Source organism: Blennius ocellaris, assembly GCF_963422515.1.
Source record: "Blennius ocellaris genome assembly, chromosome: 16".
Lineage (NCBI taxonomy): Eukaryota > Metazoa > Chordata > Actinopteri > Blenniiformes > Blenniidae > Blennius > Blennius ocellaris.
Genome location: NC_137665.1, coordinates 10,242,887 through 10,264,810, shown reverse-complemented (window position 1 = coordinate 10,264,810; position 21,924 = coordinate 10,242,887). Strand labels below are relative to the sequence as shown.

Here is a 21,924-nt window from a genome sequence, read left to right as displayed (position 1 = left end):
TATTATTTGTGTATTTATGTGAGAATTAGCATTTCTTAATCTTCTAATGATCAACATGGTGAAGGATTTTCTGACTGGTTATTTTCTGACCCATCAACCCAATGAACACGTGTAGAATCTTTGTTGAAATGCAAATCTGGTCCCATTTACACGCAGTTTCAAGTGAAAATGCATCTGTTTTGTATTTTTGTTATATAGATATATAGATTCTTTGTTATTGTTATTATTGTTATTTTTGTTTTAGAAAAACGTTGCATTGCATTGATTTGCAAACAATGTGAGAACTCATTACACCATCTACTGGTACAATATGGTATTACATGGTGCAGCAGTCTGGCGCTAATTAATAAGCATGTGAATTTCATTTCATTCTCAGCAGCACCGAACACAAATGCTGAGATATTGTCACTTATGGTGTTTCTTGACACTCTGTCTCGGTTTAGGTTAGAAAGATAAAAAACATGCCAATTAGGTCTCTTGACAACCAACACTGGTATGTCGGTCCATGCTGAGTGTGGAATTGATAGGTGAATTGTATTTGAAGTTGGAATGAAAAACGTGACTCTTTCAATTTATTTTTTTTAATGGTTATTAACTTTCAGATACAAGAGAGCAATTACAGATATAAATATATCACATTTAAAAAAAAAGAAAAAAGATTACTCTGAACTTCATTAGCATTAGGTACTGTACAATAAAACTCCATTTATATAGTTTCTGTGGTTAACAGTGTACTCAAGCAACAGTCGTGAATAAGCGTGTGCTTCTTCTATGAGTACATTAAAACTGTTAGAACAGTATAAGAATCATACAGGTAAAATATTTAAGAAGGAATTAACATTATACAGCTAATATAGAAACAATGAAAGTAAAAATAGAACACAAAGCGGCAGTCAAATCAGTCTACTACAGTTTGCATGGACTACAAATAAGGTTGTAAACATGAAAACAAATTTACACGTGCTTCATAAACAATAGTTTAGATAAGATGTTTGGTCTTTTTCTTTTTGATTCGTATAGCAGGGTTATGTTTAACCCACTCAAAAACAAAACATACTAGTGACGTGATCTATTTAGTCTGATGAACATAGCCTTCAAAACTCAGCCAGAAATGTACCCCTCTGCCCCCACCAAATGTTTCTATTTATGGTCTATAGGGCTATTTTGCTCTATTTCAACTCATTTGCATGCAAATTAAAAAAAAAAAATTTGTTGGCACAATACTCACTGATTACATACAGCCAGTAAGAAGAAAAGAATTGGACTCTGTGGTAATAAAACATTGATCAACGGATTGCAAGTGTTTTGTCTGACCAAGTAGATTTGTTACTGTATACTCACTATGAAACAATTAATAAATTAATACTTTTGTATTTGAAACTACAACAACTACTTGTTATTAGTGTCCCTTTAAGTTGTACAAACTATTAAGTATGAATGAATGCTGGTGAGCTGAAACGGCTCCAGTGAGCCCCGACGAAACACAATGAGTCAGGATATGTACAATGAAACATGAGCAGAACGTTCATCACTGCACATTGAGTATACCGACAGTCATTAACAACGACTTATACTGACATTTTAGGTAGACGGATCACAAAATGCATTTTTTTTCTGCAAAACGTCCATCATTCGAGGCTCTAATGAATCCTTCCACAATGCGATCCTTGAAAGGTCAATAGGATAATTATGCAGCAAATGTTATTAATGCAAATGTCCATGAACAGTGGAATGACTGACGTCGAATCCCCCCCCCCCCCTTTCTTTTTTTTTTTTGCAAATTACAACCTTGGGCTACATCATTCACAGCTACAGAAGGAAGGAGGTGAAAAACAGGAAATACATGGATAAGAGCAGCTGGGTGAAGGTTTAATGTAGTCAGACGAAGCACTTTGAGGGAGGAGAAACTGAAAGCTGACAGGGTTTATACCTCGCTGGAGCTGACTCCTCACATCTGACCACACTGGATGTGAACACATGCAAATGAGTGATGCACATACACGCACATTACGGATCAAAAGGGTGACTGAGGCAGGTATTTAAGTCCTGCAGCAGCCAGCACCCTTCATCTCCTTGTTTACGTATTCCTGGAGCTTGAACTTCTCAATGGGATCTTTCATGGACCTGTGTTTCAGCTCCCTGTGACAAGGGATAAATGAACAGAGACCACAGATAGCTCAGTGTATTGGCCTTCAAACATGAAAACACATCAAATTCTGGGTTCTATGATTCTGAGTTACAAAATTTGTCTTCATCTTTTTTCTGAGAAATATTAGAAACCTTAAAAAAAAAGTCTTGAAACCAGTGTATGGCTATTACAATGACGCATTCATATACTCATATACTAGTCATTAAGACAAGTATATGTCTCGGTTATCCGAGAAAAAAAGAGCAAAGCACCCATTGCATATTTTTTTGATCCAGACATGATATGAAGATAAATTCAGGTGACCTAATCATAAGAGGGTCGATGAATCTATTACCAACACTTGTATGCATAATATTGAATAGCACTTACTTGGCCACAGCTGTGAATGCCAGCTCCACATTGAGACCTGACCGAGCGCTGGTCTCCATGAAGGGAACTCCAAATTCCTGCAGAGGAAAAGAGAAGACTGTTATGCACACCATTACCCACCAGACTAGAAGACGTAGCCACTGGATGAGATTTATGTTGGGGTTTGCAGTGGAGTTCAACAGCACAATGTTTGCACTGTGCACCTGTTAACTGTGGCCAATTTAGGGCTGGGCTCAAAAACTATATGAGCAGCAGCCAAAGAAGCCTAAAATGTGTCCATTAAGCTGTGATACATATTTTACATAATATTGCAATTGTTTTTCAGTGCCTCATGCGTCGCCTCAAATGCAGAATAAGAGTCTTCTTGAAAAATATCGTCTGCTGTGCAAGAAATAACTTTTGTAAAAACTACAGGGTGCTGGTAACAGCTCTGCTTTAAGCTGAAGTTTGTCATGGAAGTTTTCATGACTGACATGCTGGACATCAATGCAGAAACTAATCAAATTGAAATAGAGAAAGACCTGTATTAATCTACTAATTTATTATTGGTTATCAAAAGTTTATTATTCAAATATTGTTCTTTGCAGGTATCGGGTTTCTCTCGAAGCAGAAAGAAATCCAGGATTTAAAAAAAGTAATTGAATCCCTACATAATCCCATCAATGGCCACACAATGAAAAAAAAAAATCAATCAGTCATCCAAATCTCTTTAGAAAATTACAAGAAGGGACACAATACTGCTTTCAGTGTTCGCGTATTGACACACCAACCTTAAAGAAAAGAAGGGAACACTGTTTTTGCTTCACATTTTATGAAAACTCACACAAAGACGATGCAATGTTGTTCTTTACCTTGGCAAGTCTCTCACCGTCCTCTCTCTTCACCACTCTGTCATGGGTGGAATCAGCCTGGTCAGACAGGGAGAAGAAATGCTTCACCATTACTGGTGAGACTACAACATTATTGCCTACTCAAAGGAGGCACATTTTACAGAGGTAGACTGAAGAAAAAAAACAGAATATATTAGAATATTTACATATATTATCATGTTCATGTGCTTATCACGGTTGTATTTCAGCAGGAATAGTCCTGGTTTGACTACATGTTCTCCCTGTTCATGCCGGGGTTTTCTCCAGGTATTCCAGTCTCATCCATCAGCCTAAACGCATGTGTAGGACATCAACTGGGCTCTTTTAATTGATCAGCTATAACTGAAAGTGCATTATCTGTCTCTAATTTGCCCAAAGCAATATAGAAGATACAAAAAGCGAATGAAATGTGATGCCTTGCCTTGTTTCCCAGCAGCATGAGCACCACATCCTGTTGGGCGTATTCATGGATCTCTGTCAGCCATGCCTGTTAAACACATGGGGAAAAAAAGAGAGAAGAAAAACAACAACATGGAGTTGTTACAAAAGAAGACAAAGGTGTACAAAAAAGGAAACTGAGCTAAAACAACTGTAAAAATTTGTTGCACAAACGCAAAGACACCCTGAAAAGGAAAACCTTGTCTGGGAGTGGACAAGGACAAACCTGCACTTGGAATCTAATAAGAGGGATTTTTGAATTTGAGGAAATAAAAAGTGACTTTGTTGGCTTTTAGAAGATGAATACAGAAGGAAGGAAAAGTTGATGGATGGATGAGACTGACAGAAATAAAGCAAGGACATCAAGATCTGGATATAAAAGCAAAAGAGGGCATGTGAGGAAAAAAAGGAAATAAGTACTGTAAGTCATCATAACAAACATTGGTTTAATCAACACTGTCTGCTGCTTCCTGTTTCGACTAGAGTACGATCACAAGGGAGATATAAAGCCTTGCAGGGAAGCCAACAGCTCTTGTGACTGTATGAGCTCAGAAAGAAAGCAAAATGTTCGCTCACCGTTAATGAGAGATTAATTAGCTCGGAGGAACACCTGCAAACCTTCCTGCTGAAATAATACCCCTCATCTCAGCACACTGCGTAATTATACCCACAGTGAATATCTCCATGCCGGTTTTCTGGCAGCTCAATCTGAGCTTTCCGTCAGTGCTCCTGCTCTGCAGCTAACTTTCCTCTTGCAGCTCCTCTTGCAGTGACTTCTGGTGATGACTTGGTGTTTGCAAAGAGATTTCACGGGAGGTCACCTCCAGCCAAAGGTCACAGGAAATAATCAGTGACGAGATGGACAGTGTGTTGACTGTGGTGCCTGTTTCTGTGTGTGTGTGTGTGTGTGTGTGTGTGTGTGTGTGTGTGTGTGTGTGTGTGTGTGTGGGACACTATGTAAGTGTCAATTGGAGTTGCCGGTTGGCTATGTGCACATTCATTGGAAATGCATTATGCTGATGAGAGCTGAAATGAAATAGCGACTCTCTTCTTACTAATTATAAAGGTATGAATATAAACACACCACTGCATCAGCAATCAAATCAATATAGCACAACAACAAAGCGACAGTCCAAACAAATCCACCATCTTCAAAGCATGTCCCAGTCTGTCTTTGTCTCCAGCTATCATTAAAATCCAACCCGCGATCTTTTAGTTCAGTCGGCTTCACATTTACCAGGATGATGCAAGGACCTTGACAGGATGATGTAATTGCACAACAAAAGGACAAATGTATGTGTACACACAAATAAGAGATCACTGCCATGCCATCAAACACGAGAGAGAGTTAAATTAAGATACTTTATTGCAAGATTGATTGCTAAAGAAGTGGAAAGAAAACGTGCATTTTTTCTTACTATATGGTCTTTTGTATGATGCGACTCGAGTCAAAAGCCAAATTTCTCGAAGTTCTAATCAATCCTTTCCACTCACATACATATTCAGTTGGTTTGGCTCAATAGTTTTTAAAGGATAAAGGAAATCCCATGAATCAATAGGCAGAAGAACCCGTGAATAAAGATGAGATGGATTAGACCTGTAGCATTTACATAAATCAAAACATAGTTGATCTTTCACAGTTTTCTACATATAGCTATAACTGTTCTGGAGCTTTTTAGGAACTGCTGTGTATACTGTTGTTTTTTCACCTGCACACATTTGATCCTTCAGCCAATCCTGGATTTTATTGTGCAGCTGTTAAAGCGGTGCTGAATCGTTATTGTGTTGTGAAGTGCTTTGCAGTTAATGAGGTCAGAGAGGTCGGGTGATTTGGAAAAACCTGAGGGTCTTTAATCACTGAGCTCCACATGTGCTCACTGAGGGACAGTTGAGAGATCAGAGCCTTCTGCTATGTTGAAAATATGAAGGAAAAAAAAAGATTGAGCTTGGGTTGAATATATATCACTGCTGCTGTTCTGCATAGTGCTGAGGGGGTGAAATGTCACCGAGGAGCACTTTGCATGTGGCTAATCATTTGCTTCATGTATAATTCAACTTTTTCCACCTGGCTCAGGCACTTTCCATTGTTTCTCATCTTTAAAAGTGTCTCCTTTTTCAATTCCTCAAAAACGGTTTGCCTTCGCATGAGGGAGGTAATCTTTTTTTTTTTTTTTAGTTTTCTGATAAGTTTTCTAGCTTGTTTGGCCTTTGGTTATTGTTTTCCATCTCCCAATGTGCAACCTCTCATCCTCCCACAACAGGTCCAAGCACAAACGTCTGCAGAATAAAATCGGACAGCTTCCCTCTGAGCGACTCTCCTTGTGCTGTGATTACTGCTGATGAGCCATAGCCTGTAATTAGATAATTCAGCTGTTTATAGCACATCCTCTCATGGGTCATTTCACAGAAACAATGCCCGATTCCAGATGATGACGCTTGTTGTTTAAATTGTTGAGAAATAGTCTTCTGCACTCCTTCGAAACACAGACGAGTGACAGTTCATGCATCAATTCAGCAGACACTAAAGGGGATCAATGTCGTGAATTTTTTCAATATCATTTGAATAAATAACACAATGAGTTCAACTGACTGTATTCATATACAATACATTTATATCACTTAGGCTGGAATAAGAATGAAAGGATTGTGAATATTATGACAAACTGCTGGAACTGTAACAGCACACACATCCACAAGAAAATACAGCTAAAATATATCTGGAAAAAAACACTTCATGGCAACACTATCAAAAGCTACGGTAATATAAAACAGGCCAGATTTTGGCTACTGTCAGCTAATTCTGATAAACTCAACATGAATCAACACTGCAACAGATCTAATGTTGAATAATTACATTTTTGGCATTTTCCTGATTCTCTATAATACGAATGTGGATAGATTAAAAAAAATAGCATCAGTAATGTGAAATATGCTGGGTTGTTTCGCACTGAACATGAAGGCTCATATCTGAAAGATCACAGAAAAAGAAAAAGCTGCAAATGTGCTGGACCCGGCAGAAAAGCACCACATAAGTGCAAAAGAGCTGAGGGCAGAGCTGACAGAGGAGTGATGGCACATCATCCTACTCTGCAATGCTGATGCACAAAAACAATGCAGATTACACAAGATGAAAATCTCAGCCGTACCCCGGCCACCAATCTAAAAAAAGTCAACATGCAGAGAAAAGAAAACCGCATTTGGATCAATCAATCCTATTGCGTGTGCACATGTTCAAACAAAGATTACATTACATTGGCAAGATTCAAAGAAGTTGCACGATGAAGGTGTAACTCTGCTTTGTAAGTCTCCGAGCGGAAGCAAAGGAAAACATTTGGTGGTGGCCAAAAATTCAATGTTATTATGTGAACATTTAAATTTTTTACAAGCCTCAAGGTACAGACAAATAAGAGTAATTGATGTATTTAAGTAAATAAAGCAGATAAGGCTCCAAATGTGTCTTCATATCCTCAGTGGACCGGTCTGGAGGAAACTGGGCTCGGTTCATGTTTTATTCAGGATTAACCCCAGGACCTCTGGCCATATGCTCACGGAGCCAAATGTCAATGACAGTGTGACACGGTGTCAGAGGAGGCAATACGTTTCTCTACTTATCGGTTTGCCATTAAAACTCAAATAGTGCCTAACTTGCTCAAAACTCAATTTAAAAAAAGACTCCCCTGATCTCAGTTCTTCGCTGCTCCCAGGATTTAAAATGTCAGTTCAAAAGTTTTAAAACCTTCCCAGTGGGAAAAAAAAAAAAAGGTTAGCTGAAATTTGCTCTCAAACATAAAATATCAAAAAGTTTTAACGTCACATGCTGAAGTTTATGAGACGATCAAAGAAACAACAGCAGGGACACAGGAGATTGGGGGGAGAGACGTGTGGGAGGGCGTCAAAACACAGAAAGATGGAGAGACGGAGACAGTGAAAGTTGAGACAGGGACCAAAGAAGGTGCAGCCGAAAGGAAGATGCTTTTGGCTGCATCGTGACATTGGAAAGACAAGTTGTCACTGGCAAAAGCATGAAAGGGTACTTATGATCTTGAATTGGCTTTTCTGAATGTTGCCATTGAGAGGAGCAAGCACACGCATGTATCACTCCAGGACATAAACCCAAGCAGGTCAGCTGTTGGCAGGGGATTTGTTTTGTCTGCCCTTTGTTCCCTTTGGAGCTTTCTTTATTCACAAATGCTGTGATTGTCTGGCAGCAATTTCTAAAATGATATGGTCTCTCTGTGCTTTTGTGTTCTGGAAGGATCCATCAACGACGAGGTGATGTCACAGAGCGCTTTGTTTACAGAGTATTTTTAGAACAAGCTGAAAGAACAAGTGTGAAAACAAACACAAAGTGCCCATATGAACCAGTGCCATAGACACAGGGTGATGTTTATGTGTAAGTCTAATAACAATTCAAAATGTTTGTCATTCCTCCTTCTGCTATACGATCTGAGGTTTATTCCATTGCAAGTTTAATTGCAGGGTACGAAGTTCATAACAAGGCTAAACGTGAATACTGGAAGAAAGCATGGTTACTTATCTGCATTCAAAATAAAAGGCTTTGAATTTCTGACCAAAGAAGAAAACAGCTCTGCTCGTATGATATGAAGCAGCAAAAACTCCCAAACCAGCACTGAAAGAGAAGAATGACATCTTTCTTTTTGTCACAGCCCACAGAGGAGCAGGACGAAATATTTCCCTTCTTGCGGAGTCACTATATTCATTAACATGGAGTTACCCACACTAACAAAAAAGCCACGTGTACAAGATGAACATGCAAAACCACTGTCCAACCATGCCACTCTTCTTATGTTCTACATGTATTCAAATTCAACACGTATGTTCTGCACAGGCTTTTTAAAAGCGTTGTTGAGCACACCTGATCAATGTTGATGTTATGAAACAGAGAATTACTGAAAGCATCACAGCTTTGTCACAGTATAGAGCACCGTAAATCAAAGCAGTTTAATTTCCTGAATAATTTATTAAATTACAAATATGTTTTGTTTCTTCTGACATTATTCATTCAATTCAATCGACTAAACAAAGACAAACAAATGTCAACGGCAAAGAAAAGCTGTTTGTATTGGCAGGGCAGGTTTGGCAGTATTTACATCTCACAAATGCATGTTAATACAAATGTGGCACCACTTGAAATGAAAATGAACTGGCTTTCTAAGGGTGTGGGACTTGTTGCCAAGAAGCTTCGTTACAGTTAAGAAAACATCAACAACACATTTTTGCTGAAGGTTTGACAACCTGAACCAAATTGCTGAATGATTTTTAAGGTTTTGTCATTTTTCAACAAAATAACTTCTGAAATAGGTTCAAATTTTTTGATAAACAGAACACCCATCATAGTTTTTTGTATTTACTGGTTTTGCTCGATGCGACAGGAGCATTTATTGCATGATGATATCCATCACCAGACATTTGCAATCAGTAATAATCTTGGAATTGTGTGAGTCCTACAAATAAATGCACATTGTGCATTATTATAATTTTTTTTAACAAACCTGTTTTATGTGCACACTTTTAGCCCAGAACAATTTCTGAAGTGCTCACTATTAACGTCTGTGGAAACAATAAGTCGTGCCTTAAGCATGAACGTGACTGAATCTATTTGTGGAACTTGCGGTTTACCCACATGACCCCACTCTGTTGTACTTTTAGTCTCAGCAGATTTGCTATGGGTGACAATGCTGTTCCCGCCCGGCTTTGATCAGAGCATTACAGAAACAGACAGAGGGGAGAAGTCTTCTTCTAACAACAGGCAGAGGCAGACTTAGCCGACCCAGAGGAGTGAGTGGAAAGTAGGACTCCTCCCCGGGGAGAAGGTTTAGGCAGCTGAGCCAGTGTGACACCATGTCACCTTCTGACACGAGAGGACAGCTCACATGCACGCACACACGCACGCACACACACACACACACACACACACACACACACACACACACACACACACACACACACACACACACACACACACACACACACACACACACACACACACACACACACACACACACACACACACGCCTGTAGAAACACACAAGTAGACATGAGATTTGATCTTGGTCTTTGATCCACATTTGATCTTCTGCAGCCACATGAAAGAAACGTGTCCAAGGAAAGAGTTTGGAAAACAACCTTTGTGCTATAAAACTCCCCGTTAAAAAAAAGAAAAGAGTCACAAAGAAAAACAGTGACAGCAGCAGCAGCCTTGTGTTTGCAGCCTGTGGTCTGACAGAAAATAAAATAAAAGCTTTTATTGTTTGTGAAACAGCCACCAGATGTGTCTATCTGCAGGAAACATGGGACAGTGATGTCTGATGTGCTTTGACAAGTATGGCTGAATATGAGATAGATAGATAGATAGATAGATAGATAGATAGATAGATAGATAGATAGATAGATAGATAGATAGATAGATAGATAGATAGATAGATAGATAGATAGATAGATAGATAGATAGATAGATAGATAGATAGATAGATAGATAGATAGATAGATAACTTTTTAATTCACAGTTTTCGGTTACACATTGTAGTTTTTGCACTTTGAAGGATTAATTTACCATTTCGACCTTGGAAATTAATTTCTCTTACATTCTGTTCTAAGAATGTGTGTTTTGATAAACTAATTAAGAGCACTGATCCATCCATCCATCCATCCATCCATCCATCCACAAGATCAACAAAATGTATCGAATGTCAAAATATTAAAGAGGAAATCTTTAACGTCACATTGTGAATATATAAGAAGAATGAAATGGAATGTGCACACATTGTCAGTGAAGTGCAAATAACAGGTCCTCAGGTTGAGAGTTGAGTCACAAACCTGGAAATGTGACACTTTGGTGGAATTTTCTTATAATGAATTGATTTACCAATGAAAACTTCATGACAGAAATTAGATGCTGTCATTTTCCCGTTCGGCGAGTGGGAGGTTTTCCGACTCTGCGCACATACACTTCTCATTATCATGGTATACTCGGTGACACCCCTGCCAATTTTTTCCTAGAAACATGTACAGTGTGTCAGAGGAGGATGTGAGACGCTGAGCCTTTCTGCCAATCCGGCTGATATGTTGTCAGGCCTCGTAAACACAACCCTTCGCTTTAAAGCGGGTCTCAATTTCTGAGACAATGCAGCTGCAAAACCTATTTCTACACATCCATCCTTTTTCAGATTTAATTCAAGGCAGGCTAATTGGCCCTGATGAACAAAGAGCTAAAATACAAGTGGAGAGAAACACAGAAACACCTCGAGCCATTTATAGACTGCCCTGAGTCTCAGGCACTGACAACGAGCCCTCCTCTGTGGGAGCTGTCCGACCTCTGAAGTGATTCTATGTTAATGTCATGTCTGGCTGCAGGCTAATTAAAACAAGAAAGTCTAAACGAAATCGACTACAACAATCTATGTAATTGTACATACAGACTGTGGATGGCATGCATTCACAGCTCCTTTTATTCACTTCACAAACTATTGTATAAGTCCAGCATTTAGCCATGAACTGGCTTTCAACCTGAGGCAAAGAACAAATTTTGTGTTAATTGAGGCGTGAAAGTTAAAATTAAAAGGCACCAATGTGATGATATTGTAGGTTAAGTAGCTTTGGAGATGAATTATACGCACCACATGGTCAAATTACTTTAGCAGAAGTGTGGATATTAACGGAATTTGACAGAGCTCACTGTGACACATTTGTTTGTTTTCCATTATTCTTCCTCTGCTGTATAATCCGCAGATTTGTCTCTGTGAAAACAGTTGGATTGTTTGCAATGCGTGAACTAATAATTTTGCTTTGTTCCAAATTTCACAATAATTTGTAAAAGACACCTCTTTTTTAGAACACTTAATATTCTGCTCTTACATACAACTGAAATCAATTTTCACAGCCTTTCTGGGAGCAAATAAATTATATGGTCCTTCATGATAAAAGGACTGAAAAACAAGAGCAACTGCTGCAGAAATACAGCTCCTGCATTTGTTCAGGCCAACAATAGATAAACCACTCAGAAGAGACGGTAGAGATAACATATGACTGAAGACTCCCAGTCCATATTCTCCTGGGACTTGGTAGTTTTATAGTTGAAAGTCACCCGGGATACCAATCCAACTCATTTGTCTGTCCATATGAATGTGTACTCGCCATTGTTAATGTTTATAGCATATTGTTCTTTACACGCATGCCAATTACATTGTTTAAAGTGTTTATGCTGTTTCCATGTACAAACATCATTTTGAAACCGTTGCCATGTAAACGCAAACCTTTTCTGAAACAAAAACACAATACTGGATAATGAATAATGACGTTTCATTTGAAACATAGAATAATTCGGTCCTATACTCACGCTCATACCACATGTATAATTTCTCACAGCATTCTGTGGTTACTGTCAAAATGCTGAATGTCCTTTGTCACCATGAAAAGATATTGTCTTGGCTACTACTAGAATATTGCAACAAAGGCAATGACTCACGATGTGAAACTATCATTTGGAAAAATACGATCAGTCATTTATCAACACACACAGATTATCAATCTATCAAATCTTTGAAGGGTTTTTGAATGAAATGTCTTTTCACTCAATTGTGTTGGGGAACAAAATCCCTCCATATCCACACGTTATAAAGCCAACACTTACAGCACACCTTCAATATGTTTCAAGATGTTTTTGGCAACTGTGATTTTGTCCAACCATCTCCAAAGGAAAAAAAAAACCCACAATCATTGTTGTTTGCCAACACGATTTCTTTTCTTTGCACAAACAACCAATCCAAGAGAAACCACTCATCAAAAACAACATTTTCACTCAAGGTGAGCCCATGAAATACGAAGCCTTGAATATTTTTACTCATAGAAGCACGTCCAGATCGCTGAAATGTCTGATGAGCATGAGACTGTAAAAAACACAGCCAATGCCATTTTAATAATCTCTGGCATAAATGCTGTAGATAGTCTAAATAAGTTAAAAATAAACATACAAGCTTACATATGTGCAATTGTGTCCAGTATTTTCTGGGCTATTAAAACGACTTATATGTCAAAATATACCACAACGACCACTAGATGGTACTGTGTACCAAGAGAATGCTGCAACAGTACCTAAAAACCATGACTGATACTGTGTTCAACAGTACATGCAAAGTGTGGCTGAAAAGAACAAGCGACACACGATCCATTTAAACTAAAAATGATCAAATGCGCAGCAGAAAATGGAAGCAGAACATCACAAAAGTGTTTGAGAGAAGCAGGCAAACCATCACGGTGATGAAGAAAACAATGAAAGTTAATTCTGGGCTCAAAGGAGCAAATTCACGATTATCAGTTGTTGGCTTGGGTTCATCAGTGCTGTTGTCTGGGAATGGAAAATAAAAAGTGGCTTTCACCCATGTGACTCATGTATTGTTTCCTCTTTGTTATGCATTTTCTGACAGTTGTGACTTGTACACAAGTGTGATTCATACTCTGGAAAATAAGGTACTTGACGATTTGTCACTCCTTGTGCCATATTATTTGGTTGAATTGATTAATGTTTTATTCATATGCAAGATCACTCAGCTGTCATGCAGCAGCCCATCACAAACAAAAGTAGCATATGATAACACCACTGGAGCAATTGCACAACCACATTCAAATCAAGTATTTGGAAGCTTGGTCTGCATGGTGTTGCAAGCTGTGCCAGTTTGATGACATTTATAAAGAGACATTGTGGTCTGAAAAGAGAAAAAAAAACAGAGTGTAAGATGTGCTTCCACTTTGTTAAGAACACTGGAACATGTTAAGCCTTATCACATACAGGTTTAGAGAAATCGCCCCATTCTCAACTGGAATTTCCCTGGAGCAGACATGAACGTGAGTTGCCAGGAACTTGCCTCATTTCAGATGCTTTGAAGGCATTAAAAAGAGGATGAGGAAATAATAGTAGTCAAATATTCGGCAAATGTCTGAAGGGAATTGACCTTTGACCTCCCAGCCGCCTCACAGGTCAGAAGCCTTGTTTCTGGAAAGTCACAACAAACTCAGTGGACCACAAAAGGAAGACAGAAGTTATGTTATATAAGAGCCGTGAGATGAGGGAGAGTACACCGTCATCCCAGTTTTTGCTTTTCTTTACACCCATTTTGAAACCCTTGCAACAAAGATCGTCTCACAGAAATTAATCTCTGGAACATTTCAATGTCTTTATTCTCTCTAAAATGGATTTCGCTGTAACAAGAAGCAAGCAACATAAAGAATATTTCCATTAATCTTGCACTGTTTCCGTGTGTGTTTGTACACACCATAGAGCCCCATTCATTTTGTCACTTTGCAGCTGATATCAAGCTTAATAGAAATGCCTACAGATTGCAGCAGCTTGAACCCGAGTGGATCATTTTTCCCAAGCACAGCCCCGCTCTGCTGGCTATATCACACATGATTAAAGTATGAGGAAATCTACTTCAGTGATAGAGCTTGCAAACAGCCAACATTCCATACGGAAGACCAATTCAGAGTCTGAGTGTCAGGATGATAAATCAAGGTTACTCCATATCATGTCCTTATCAACGTGTATAAAACTTGATGGTGCCAAATAACACTGCATATAACTGATCTCACAAACCTGGAACTGAATTGCTGGTATCCTGTGATTATTAATGAATGGTATTTGACTTCAAATCACTGCATTATTTACCGACAGTTTCTCTTATCACCATCTGGTGCGGTGGTGCCTTGACATTTAACTAGCAGCTATGTGGTAGGCAGGCGGCCATTTCATTTGAAGCCGGTCCATGCCCCGGGGACTGGCCGAGAGTGATGAATGGAGATGCCCATTGCTTTCATTGTGGTCCTGTAACACTGACGTACAAAAATGATCAAGCATTTGGACATTGGCACACACAACCAGTCACACGGAGAGAAGAGCAACTGCAACTACATCTACTTTTTTAGATGTAGATTTTTATTTGATTTTTTTTTCATTTTTGTGAGATGGAATAGAGCTAAACTACTAAAAGGAATCCTTAAACAATCTTGAAGCTTTTATCTATTTTAATTGGTAAAAAAAAAAGAAAAAAAAAGAAAAAAACAACAGCATGTGATTGTCCTGTGCAGAGTCCCGTGCCTTTTGCACAATGTCAGCTTGAATTGGCTCCAGCCTCCTGCAAATGCAATTATTCCCTGCACTGTGGGTAAAGATAGTGAGGCTACATTGAATCTACAGTATATGTTGAACGTGAGTCCGCAGCCTTGTATTTGTTTACTCGTTAAGTGGCCTCATAATAAATGTTTCCTCATTGATTCACAATGGATCACTGTGATGGGGAAGGTTACAGTTAGATGTGTTATTTGTATACTCGCTGCTTGGTCAGAAAATTAATTACATACTGAGTTGTACCGTAGTCTACCAGCCTCACACTGTGAATTTGTGTTAAATACTGTTAGACAGGAGTACATGTGCAATATTGTGGATGCAAGTAAATGTTAGACTGGTGACCTATCAAGGAGGTAACCAGGCTTCACCCATTAACACTTGGATTATTACTGCTCCCTGCATTCCAAAATTAGATACAGTAGAGATGGACAGATGGAGGGACGGACAGGTGGACAGATAGATATGGGATCAGCAGTGCCTTGCTTATCTTAATGACCCATAGGTTCTCTTATTAACTTGCAGTTTCTCTCTGAATTTTAATGATGAAATCTGTCTCATCACCAGACGGGTCAGCTGCAGGCGACTCTCTGCAATGAATTCTGATGTGGCAATGACACTGACTATCCACAGCGAGTTCTCTGACCTCTGAATGATAGCGCTTGCAGGAATCAAGCCGCATGTTTGAAGAGCAACAGTAAAACATTCTCAGCAGTGGCCGTTTAAAGTCTCCCTGAAATACTACATGGAGACATTCCTCACATCATTAAATGAGTTCTGTTTATTCCACAACAAAAATGAAGCACACTTCAGCTTTACTTTCATTGATGCAGAGTTGAGCTTGGCATGCATTCACAAATATGCGTAAGATTTATTGTGAGCCTTTCTTTCATTAAACCTTCAGTTGTTTGAGGACACTTCTGTGTATATATATTTAATGGAGGGACGGACGTCTGGAAGCAGACAAGAAGGGAAAAATTATTTGGCTCTCTTGTTCTTCTCTTTCCTTAGAGCGGCATTCATCACCATTAACGTTCATTAACACAAGTTAGTGCTCGTTAGGCAGCGGAGTGCCAGTAGGCATCTGCAGCTCCACAACAGCACAGAGCTTCCCCTCACAGGGATAGACAGTGACTCCATGACTCCGTGAACGAGGCAAGGGTGGCTCTACACTCAGCAAAACTATAAACGCTTTTATGTTTTACCCCCGTTTTTCATGAGCTAAACTCAAAGATCTAAGGCTTTTTCTATTTACAAAAGGCCTATTTTGCTCAAATATTATTCACAAGTCAGTTAGTGAGCGCTTCTCCATCCAACTCACAGGTGTGACACATCAAGATGTTGATGAGACAGCAGGATCATTGCACAGGTGTGCTTCAGGCGAGACTTTGGTCTCTTCGAAGCAGGTTTCACAGCAGAAGATAAAACTCCCAGACCTTGTGTCTCATTAGGTATGACATGTTGAGAAGCTAAAACAAGCACCTCTGTTTTTTCAACATATAGTTGCAAAAACTTTCCCTTTTAATATAGTTTGATACAAACATTTATATCTAATCTCAACAACAGCAACAAGAAGAAGAAGAAGAAGAAGAATTTATTATTACTAAACTGTATCACTGTTTTACAATTTTGAGAGCGATTGGGTGAAAGGTCAAGGTCGAGGTCTAAAAAATATTTTCGTCACAAAGCGGCCAGTTTTAATCTGATCTTTAAACTGACGCCAAAATGTTAAATTTTCAACCCCCTGTCCTCTGATATGCCACATGATCCAGTGACATCATTACCCTTGTTAGCGGTTGGGGTCAAATGTCAAGGGGCTCAGATGGACTTCTAAAATGTGTGTACATCTGTTTCAAACAGTGATCACATGAAGCATTTCAAACAACTATGACAAGTGATGGAAGAATTGTGTGGTGGCTCAAATAACCTTGTAATCCGGTCGTTTCCATGGTGACACATGTGGCGTTGGCGAAGGTATGCGCTCTACCGAGTGCCCGCTCTCATTCATTGTGTTTCTCCAGCAGTGATCGAAATACAGTTATTTATTGAGCACAAGTGACTAAACAGTAAAGATTGAAAAAATAATGAATAATCCAGGGTTCAGCAGAGTGCAGGTGGTTGCATAAGCGTCCTCAAATTCAACTTCGCTGGAGGTTGTTGGACAAAAAAAAAGAAAAGACTTTTGTAGAAAACAAAGCCAGAAGCACTCCGCTTTGGACTGTGAACACACAAGCTCAGGGCCCTCTCAGCATAGAGAGAGTTAAAGGCTTTGGTTTAGACGGCTGACAGGTTGTTTCTGATCCTCCCTTGTGTTACTGCATTTCCAATGTATCAACATCCTCACTTTCTGCATTCTCTACTCCCAACACACCCATCTTCTTTCTCCTCCTTTGAGCTGTTCATCTCCAGACCCAAGACGTATCTTTCCTGCTTCAATGATCTCTCAAGGGGAGCACATTGTATTTCTCTCGCACGCACTGCTGACAAACAACCTCTTCCTTCCTTAACAAACTCTCTGGTTCTCCGACGGAGCCATTTCCAGCCCGTGTCAATTAAAGACATTGAAAATTGCCTCTTCTTTTGTCGCAAGTAACAATCACTGCACAGAGGGAAAAATGATGGAAAACAGCATATCGAGACCAGCTGCCACAACTAAAATCTCCCTGACAGCACTAACTACGATCTTTCCGAAAAAAAAAGTGCCATTTCAGAGCTAACTTCAGCAATTTCATATGCCAGAGTGCCAAAATGTAAAATGGAATATTTATAAATGGAAAAGTGGTGCTTTGCTTTTTCTATCATGAAATATATCTGTTTTTTTCCCATTTTTGTGTGGTGCATAACAAATACATATGATTTCAAACCTAGATTAAGTTATTAGTGTTAGTTAAAGGTATAGTAGAGGATTTTCTTCTTCTGGGTGGATCATCAAAATAACTGGTCCTCCCAATTGTCAGTCATTCTGGTGATGTATGACGTAAGCCCGTCGTACGTGCTCGTCCCTGCGCGCAGCTCACTCCACATGGTTCTCATCATGCCGGTGGCCGACCCGACGCATTATTCTCGGACATTTTTACACAGTTTCACCCCCTCTGGTGCAAATCTTCTTGTAAAGTGAGCTTATGTGAGCGATGCCGACTTGTGACTTGTAAACAGAGCGTGCACGAGGAGAACTGGGCTCGTGCATGTCTCTCGCACGCGTTTTAGTAGGCGTTCCGTCTCGGGAGCAGGTACAGCGCTGCGCATGCGCATTTTTTTCAAACGGTGGAGAGGGCGGTTCTTTCCTAAAATTCCTGAAAATCCTCCTGTATACCTTTAATGAAGATAGATCTCTCTTCTCCTATCCCAGACAGTATTTGTTGTCTGGTTAGCTTTAGATACAGTCATAGCTTGTTTTTTTGTTTTTTTTGGAAGTCTCATAAAAAAAAACAACAACTCACCACCGAAGGGAGCAATTCTCGACACATAATTATCACATAAAACAATATTGATTCAAATAAGCCACAACAAAAAATAGTCATTAGGGGTAACTTGTTATATTGTTAATATATGGCAGAAAATAAAATCAGTAAAATCCCTCAGACCAGTTGGTATTCAAATGCCATTTTCCTTTAATTAGGTGCATCACTAAAGTCAATATTACAGCTAATATTAGACTGTGATTTCATTTGTGTTCCATAAGACACATGCACTATGTCGTGAGGACAAAAGACCACCTGCTTCAAAACAAAAAAACTATGAATCTATAGCTTCCTTTCTAAGAGTGCCCATGTTATTCTCATCAGCTTCACCTTCTGATCTGGTTCCTGCTGTGAGAGAACATAAAGCATTGGACAGACAACAGGAGCCACTTTGGTTGAGTGGTCCTTGCTGGTTGAGCACCACAGGGGGTCTCTGTGGGACTTTCTGTTTGGAGTTTGCATGTTCCCATCATGTTTTCATCATATTGACTTAGATGCTATCTCAAGCTTGACTTATTTCTCAGATGTGACTGTGCACTGATCCATAATATTTGAGACAATCTAAATGTCAAGGAAATGCTCCCCCAAATAAAAAGAACTGACATAAAACACTTTATAAACGTCAGTTTCCTGCAGTACAATACACTTGGATGTATATTATAATTGACTGAGCAGTTAAGGGAGAGATGAAATGCGGTGTCGACGGCATCTAAAAAGCACATGTGGCTGACTCTGACAGCCAATATTTCAATCGTGGAATAAGAGCACTCATGCAAAAGCAAACCATGGGATTTCTTTTTTTTTTTTTTAGTTCAGTGGAAGGGTGAATGCTGAGAATATGGATCAGCAGACATAGAAATGTGACTTAACTGAACCACATTCTCAATTTCTCAATCTCATGCTACCCCCCCCCCCCCCCCCACACACACACACACACACACACACACACTTCATTGTATGTGTTTGTATATGGTTTTATCTCTGTCTTCATTTTGTAAGAGCCTCACTTACCTGTATGTTGTCAAACGAGGTCCTGTTGGTGACGTCATACAGCAAAAGAAGAGCTGGAAAAAGCAAAACAAAGTCGCTTGAGTTTTCTTATCGCTTGATTATAAAAGCAAGTCCTTTGATTTTGTGGGTGATATTCTGATGAATGTCAGTTTTCTCTTTTACATTAGAGTATCACAGTCTTTAAACATGCCAACAAACACAGATTCAGATTGAATTAATTTATTTTTGTTCTTGCAGTTGATTTTCTGACTCGGTGTCCGGTTTCAGGCCACATTTACACAAACTCAGGTTTTCACAAAAACTATTTGTGTAACTAATTTGTCTACAAAAATCAGTACTTTCACAGTATCCATTTTTAATCACGGCCTTCAAACAGTACATGGACAGACAGTCACGCACAGATGACGCTTCCATTGCATATTGTAACGTATGTCTCCATCTATCCCTCTTTAGATGCAAACGGAGACACAGAGTTTTTAAAATCTCCAATGTCGTTTGAGTTTTTAGAAATCATCATTTGTGGTGGCTTGTAGCTGCATTTAAATACAGGGACAAACCTAGAGACATATCACTGCTTTTGTAAAAACCCTGGTGTGTGCAAACATGTTTCAGGCTTCTTGACTTCTCCTTGTGTCTGATTGGCTGTTACCCGCTGTGATGTGTTTCACCTGTGCCTGAGAGTGTGATTGTCTTCACCTGGTGGCTGTGGTATTTAATTGGCCTCAGTTCTGTTTATTCTGGTTGCTAGTTTCTCTGTGTTTGCAGCTCTTCACTTTCTCAGTCTGTGTTCTGCATGTTTGCACTTCCTGGCATCTCTTAATTATCCCCTGTGATCTTGAGGACTTCCTTATTTTGGCCATTTGAATTTTGCTTAAGAAAATGAGCTCCTGTTCCACCTACATCAGGGTCTTGCATCTTGAGTCCCCCTCTGAGCAAAACGCAGGAGATTTGAAACACTGATCAACTAGTTGAATAAGTAATACCCAGGCCGGGGAGCAAAGCAGACCAACAGTCCGATAATGCATTTGCATGGACACAGACTGTGTCATCAAAATGGTTACTCTACCTCCTTTGAGGTATTTGTACTGTTAATCGGACAGGTCATTTAATGAGAAGCGTTTACTTGACAGCTGTAATATAATCAACTCATAAGCAAAGTTTATTTGAGTTCTGCCAACCATGATGATGATGGGTTGCAAACCTCAAGCCTTTCTGATGCTGGCTTGTGCACTGCTCATATTCTGTGACTGAAAACATAAATGACAGCTGCCAGGTTAGTAATAAATTGAGTCCCCCATCAGATGCAGACATACAGCAACTATTGGCCAGAGAATGGCTCCTCCAACCAAACGCTTCCCCTTAAAGAATCCCCGTCTCTGCATCAAATATTTCTCTGGGCATCGTAATCGTTCAACATTTGCTGTATGAATAACAGTATAAATATTACACCATCATATATCTGCAAACAAAGGGAGTTGCAAAACAATTCATTCCTCTCTTGGAAAATGGATTGGTTCAGCCAGTCTGTGCAGGTACAGTAGTTGAGGGGCAGTTTGGGACTGTAGCTGAGACCGGGAGCGGCCCGGGAGAGATGAACATGATGCAGACTGACAGCTATGTAATACAGCGGAGTTCTCCTAGACTTGTCCTTAAGGTGTTTTCCATTCTCATAGTATTTGTCATCTCTCAGTGGCTCAAGTCAAGACACAGAAAATTGTAAGCCGTTTGCAAAACATGCGCATCTGTGCATATCCATTTCTGTTGCCTGTATTGAGTCCAGTTGTTGTTTAATAATGTTCAAGGATTAAAGTCGGCCTCAGCTGATATTTGTGCAAAAGAATAAAGTCATCTACTTGTGGATTGGGTGTCAAATGAAGACAGCTTCAGTTTTATTTTAGGCAAAAAAATAAAAAATAAAAGCAAGGACTCAATCAAAAGTCTCATTACACGTGAGGCTTGTTGGCAGAGAGAACGGTGACGCTCGGGTTTGATTAAAGAAATGAGCAGGGATTGCGAGCACAAAAAGAGACAGATTTGGGGTCTTGATGTCAGAACCGAGACGAGAATGAAAAACAATGTAACAGCCAAAAAAAAGACGACGCTGAACTCGAAAGGCATTGTTAAGATCAAAGGAGAGAAGATAAAACCTCCAAACCTCAGAAAAGTAACATGATAGCACTCTCATGAATTTCTCTGTATAATTTTGTTACCATATTTTTCTACTTTGATTGCACTGAATGCATTGAAAGTCCTTGGACTGGAAGAACTTATATTTGATTTATAGATTATTCTAGATTTTTGCTGCTCCCTGCTTTTTATCAGATGCTTTAGCATCAAGGTCACAGGACAGATCCTGTCCATAATAACTGCTTCAAAGATGGTGAAAACTGTGTGCCCAGTGCATATATTTTCACATTATTTTCACATTATTTTAACAAATTCACAGAATGATCATCGATACAGCACAGTACAGTTTATCTCTGGGCAGAT

The 21,924-nt window shown here is 39.3% G+C and overlaps 1 protein-coding gene across 1 annotated transcript in view; it reads right to left on the bottom strand.

Moving 5' to 3' along the window:
- Nucleotides 1-2,039: 2,039 nt before the first annotated feature.
- LOC308141417 (ras-related protein Rab-26-like) overlaps nucleotides 2,040-21,924 on the bottom strand; it is a gene marked incomplete at both ends in the record, with an annotated part of 44,046 nt that continues 24,161 nt past the window's right edge. Inside the window, 5 exons of the mRNA XM_080511575.1 lie at nucleotides 2,040-2,139; nucleotides 2,519-2,595; nucleotides 3,370-3,426; nucleotides 3,809-3,874; nucleotides 19,435-19,487. Coding sequence (XP_080367701.1) covers nucleotides 2,040-2,139; nucleotides 2,519-2,595; nucleotides 3,370-3,426; nucleotides 3,809-3,874; nucleotides 19,435-19,487 — 353 coding nt within the window. The remainder of the gene's footprint in view (nucleotides 2,140-2,518; nucleotides 2,596-3,369; nucleotides 3,427-3,808; nucleotides 3,875-19,434; nucleotides 19,488-21,924) is intronic.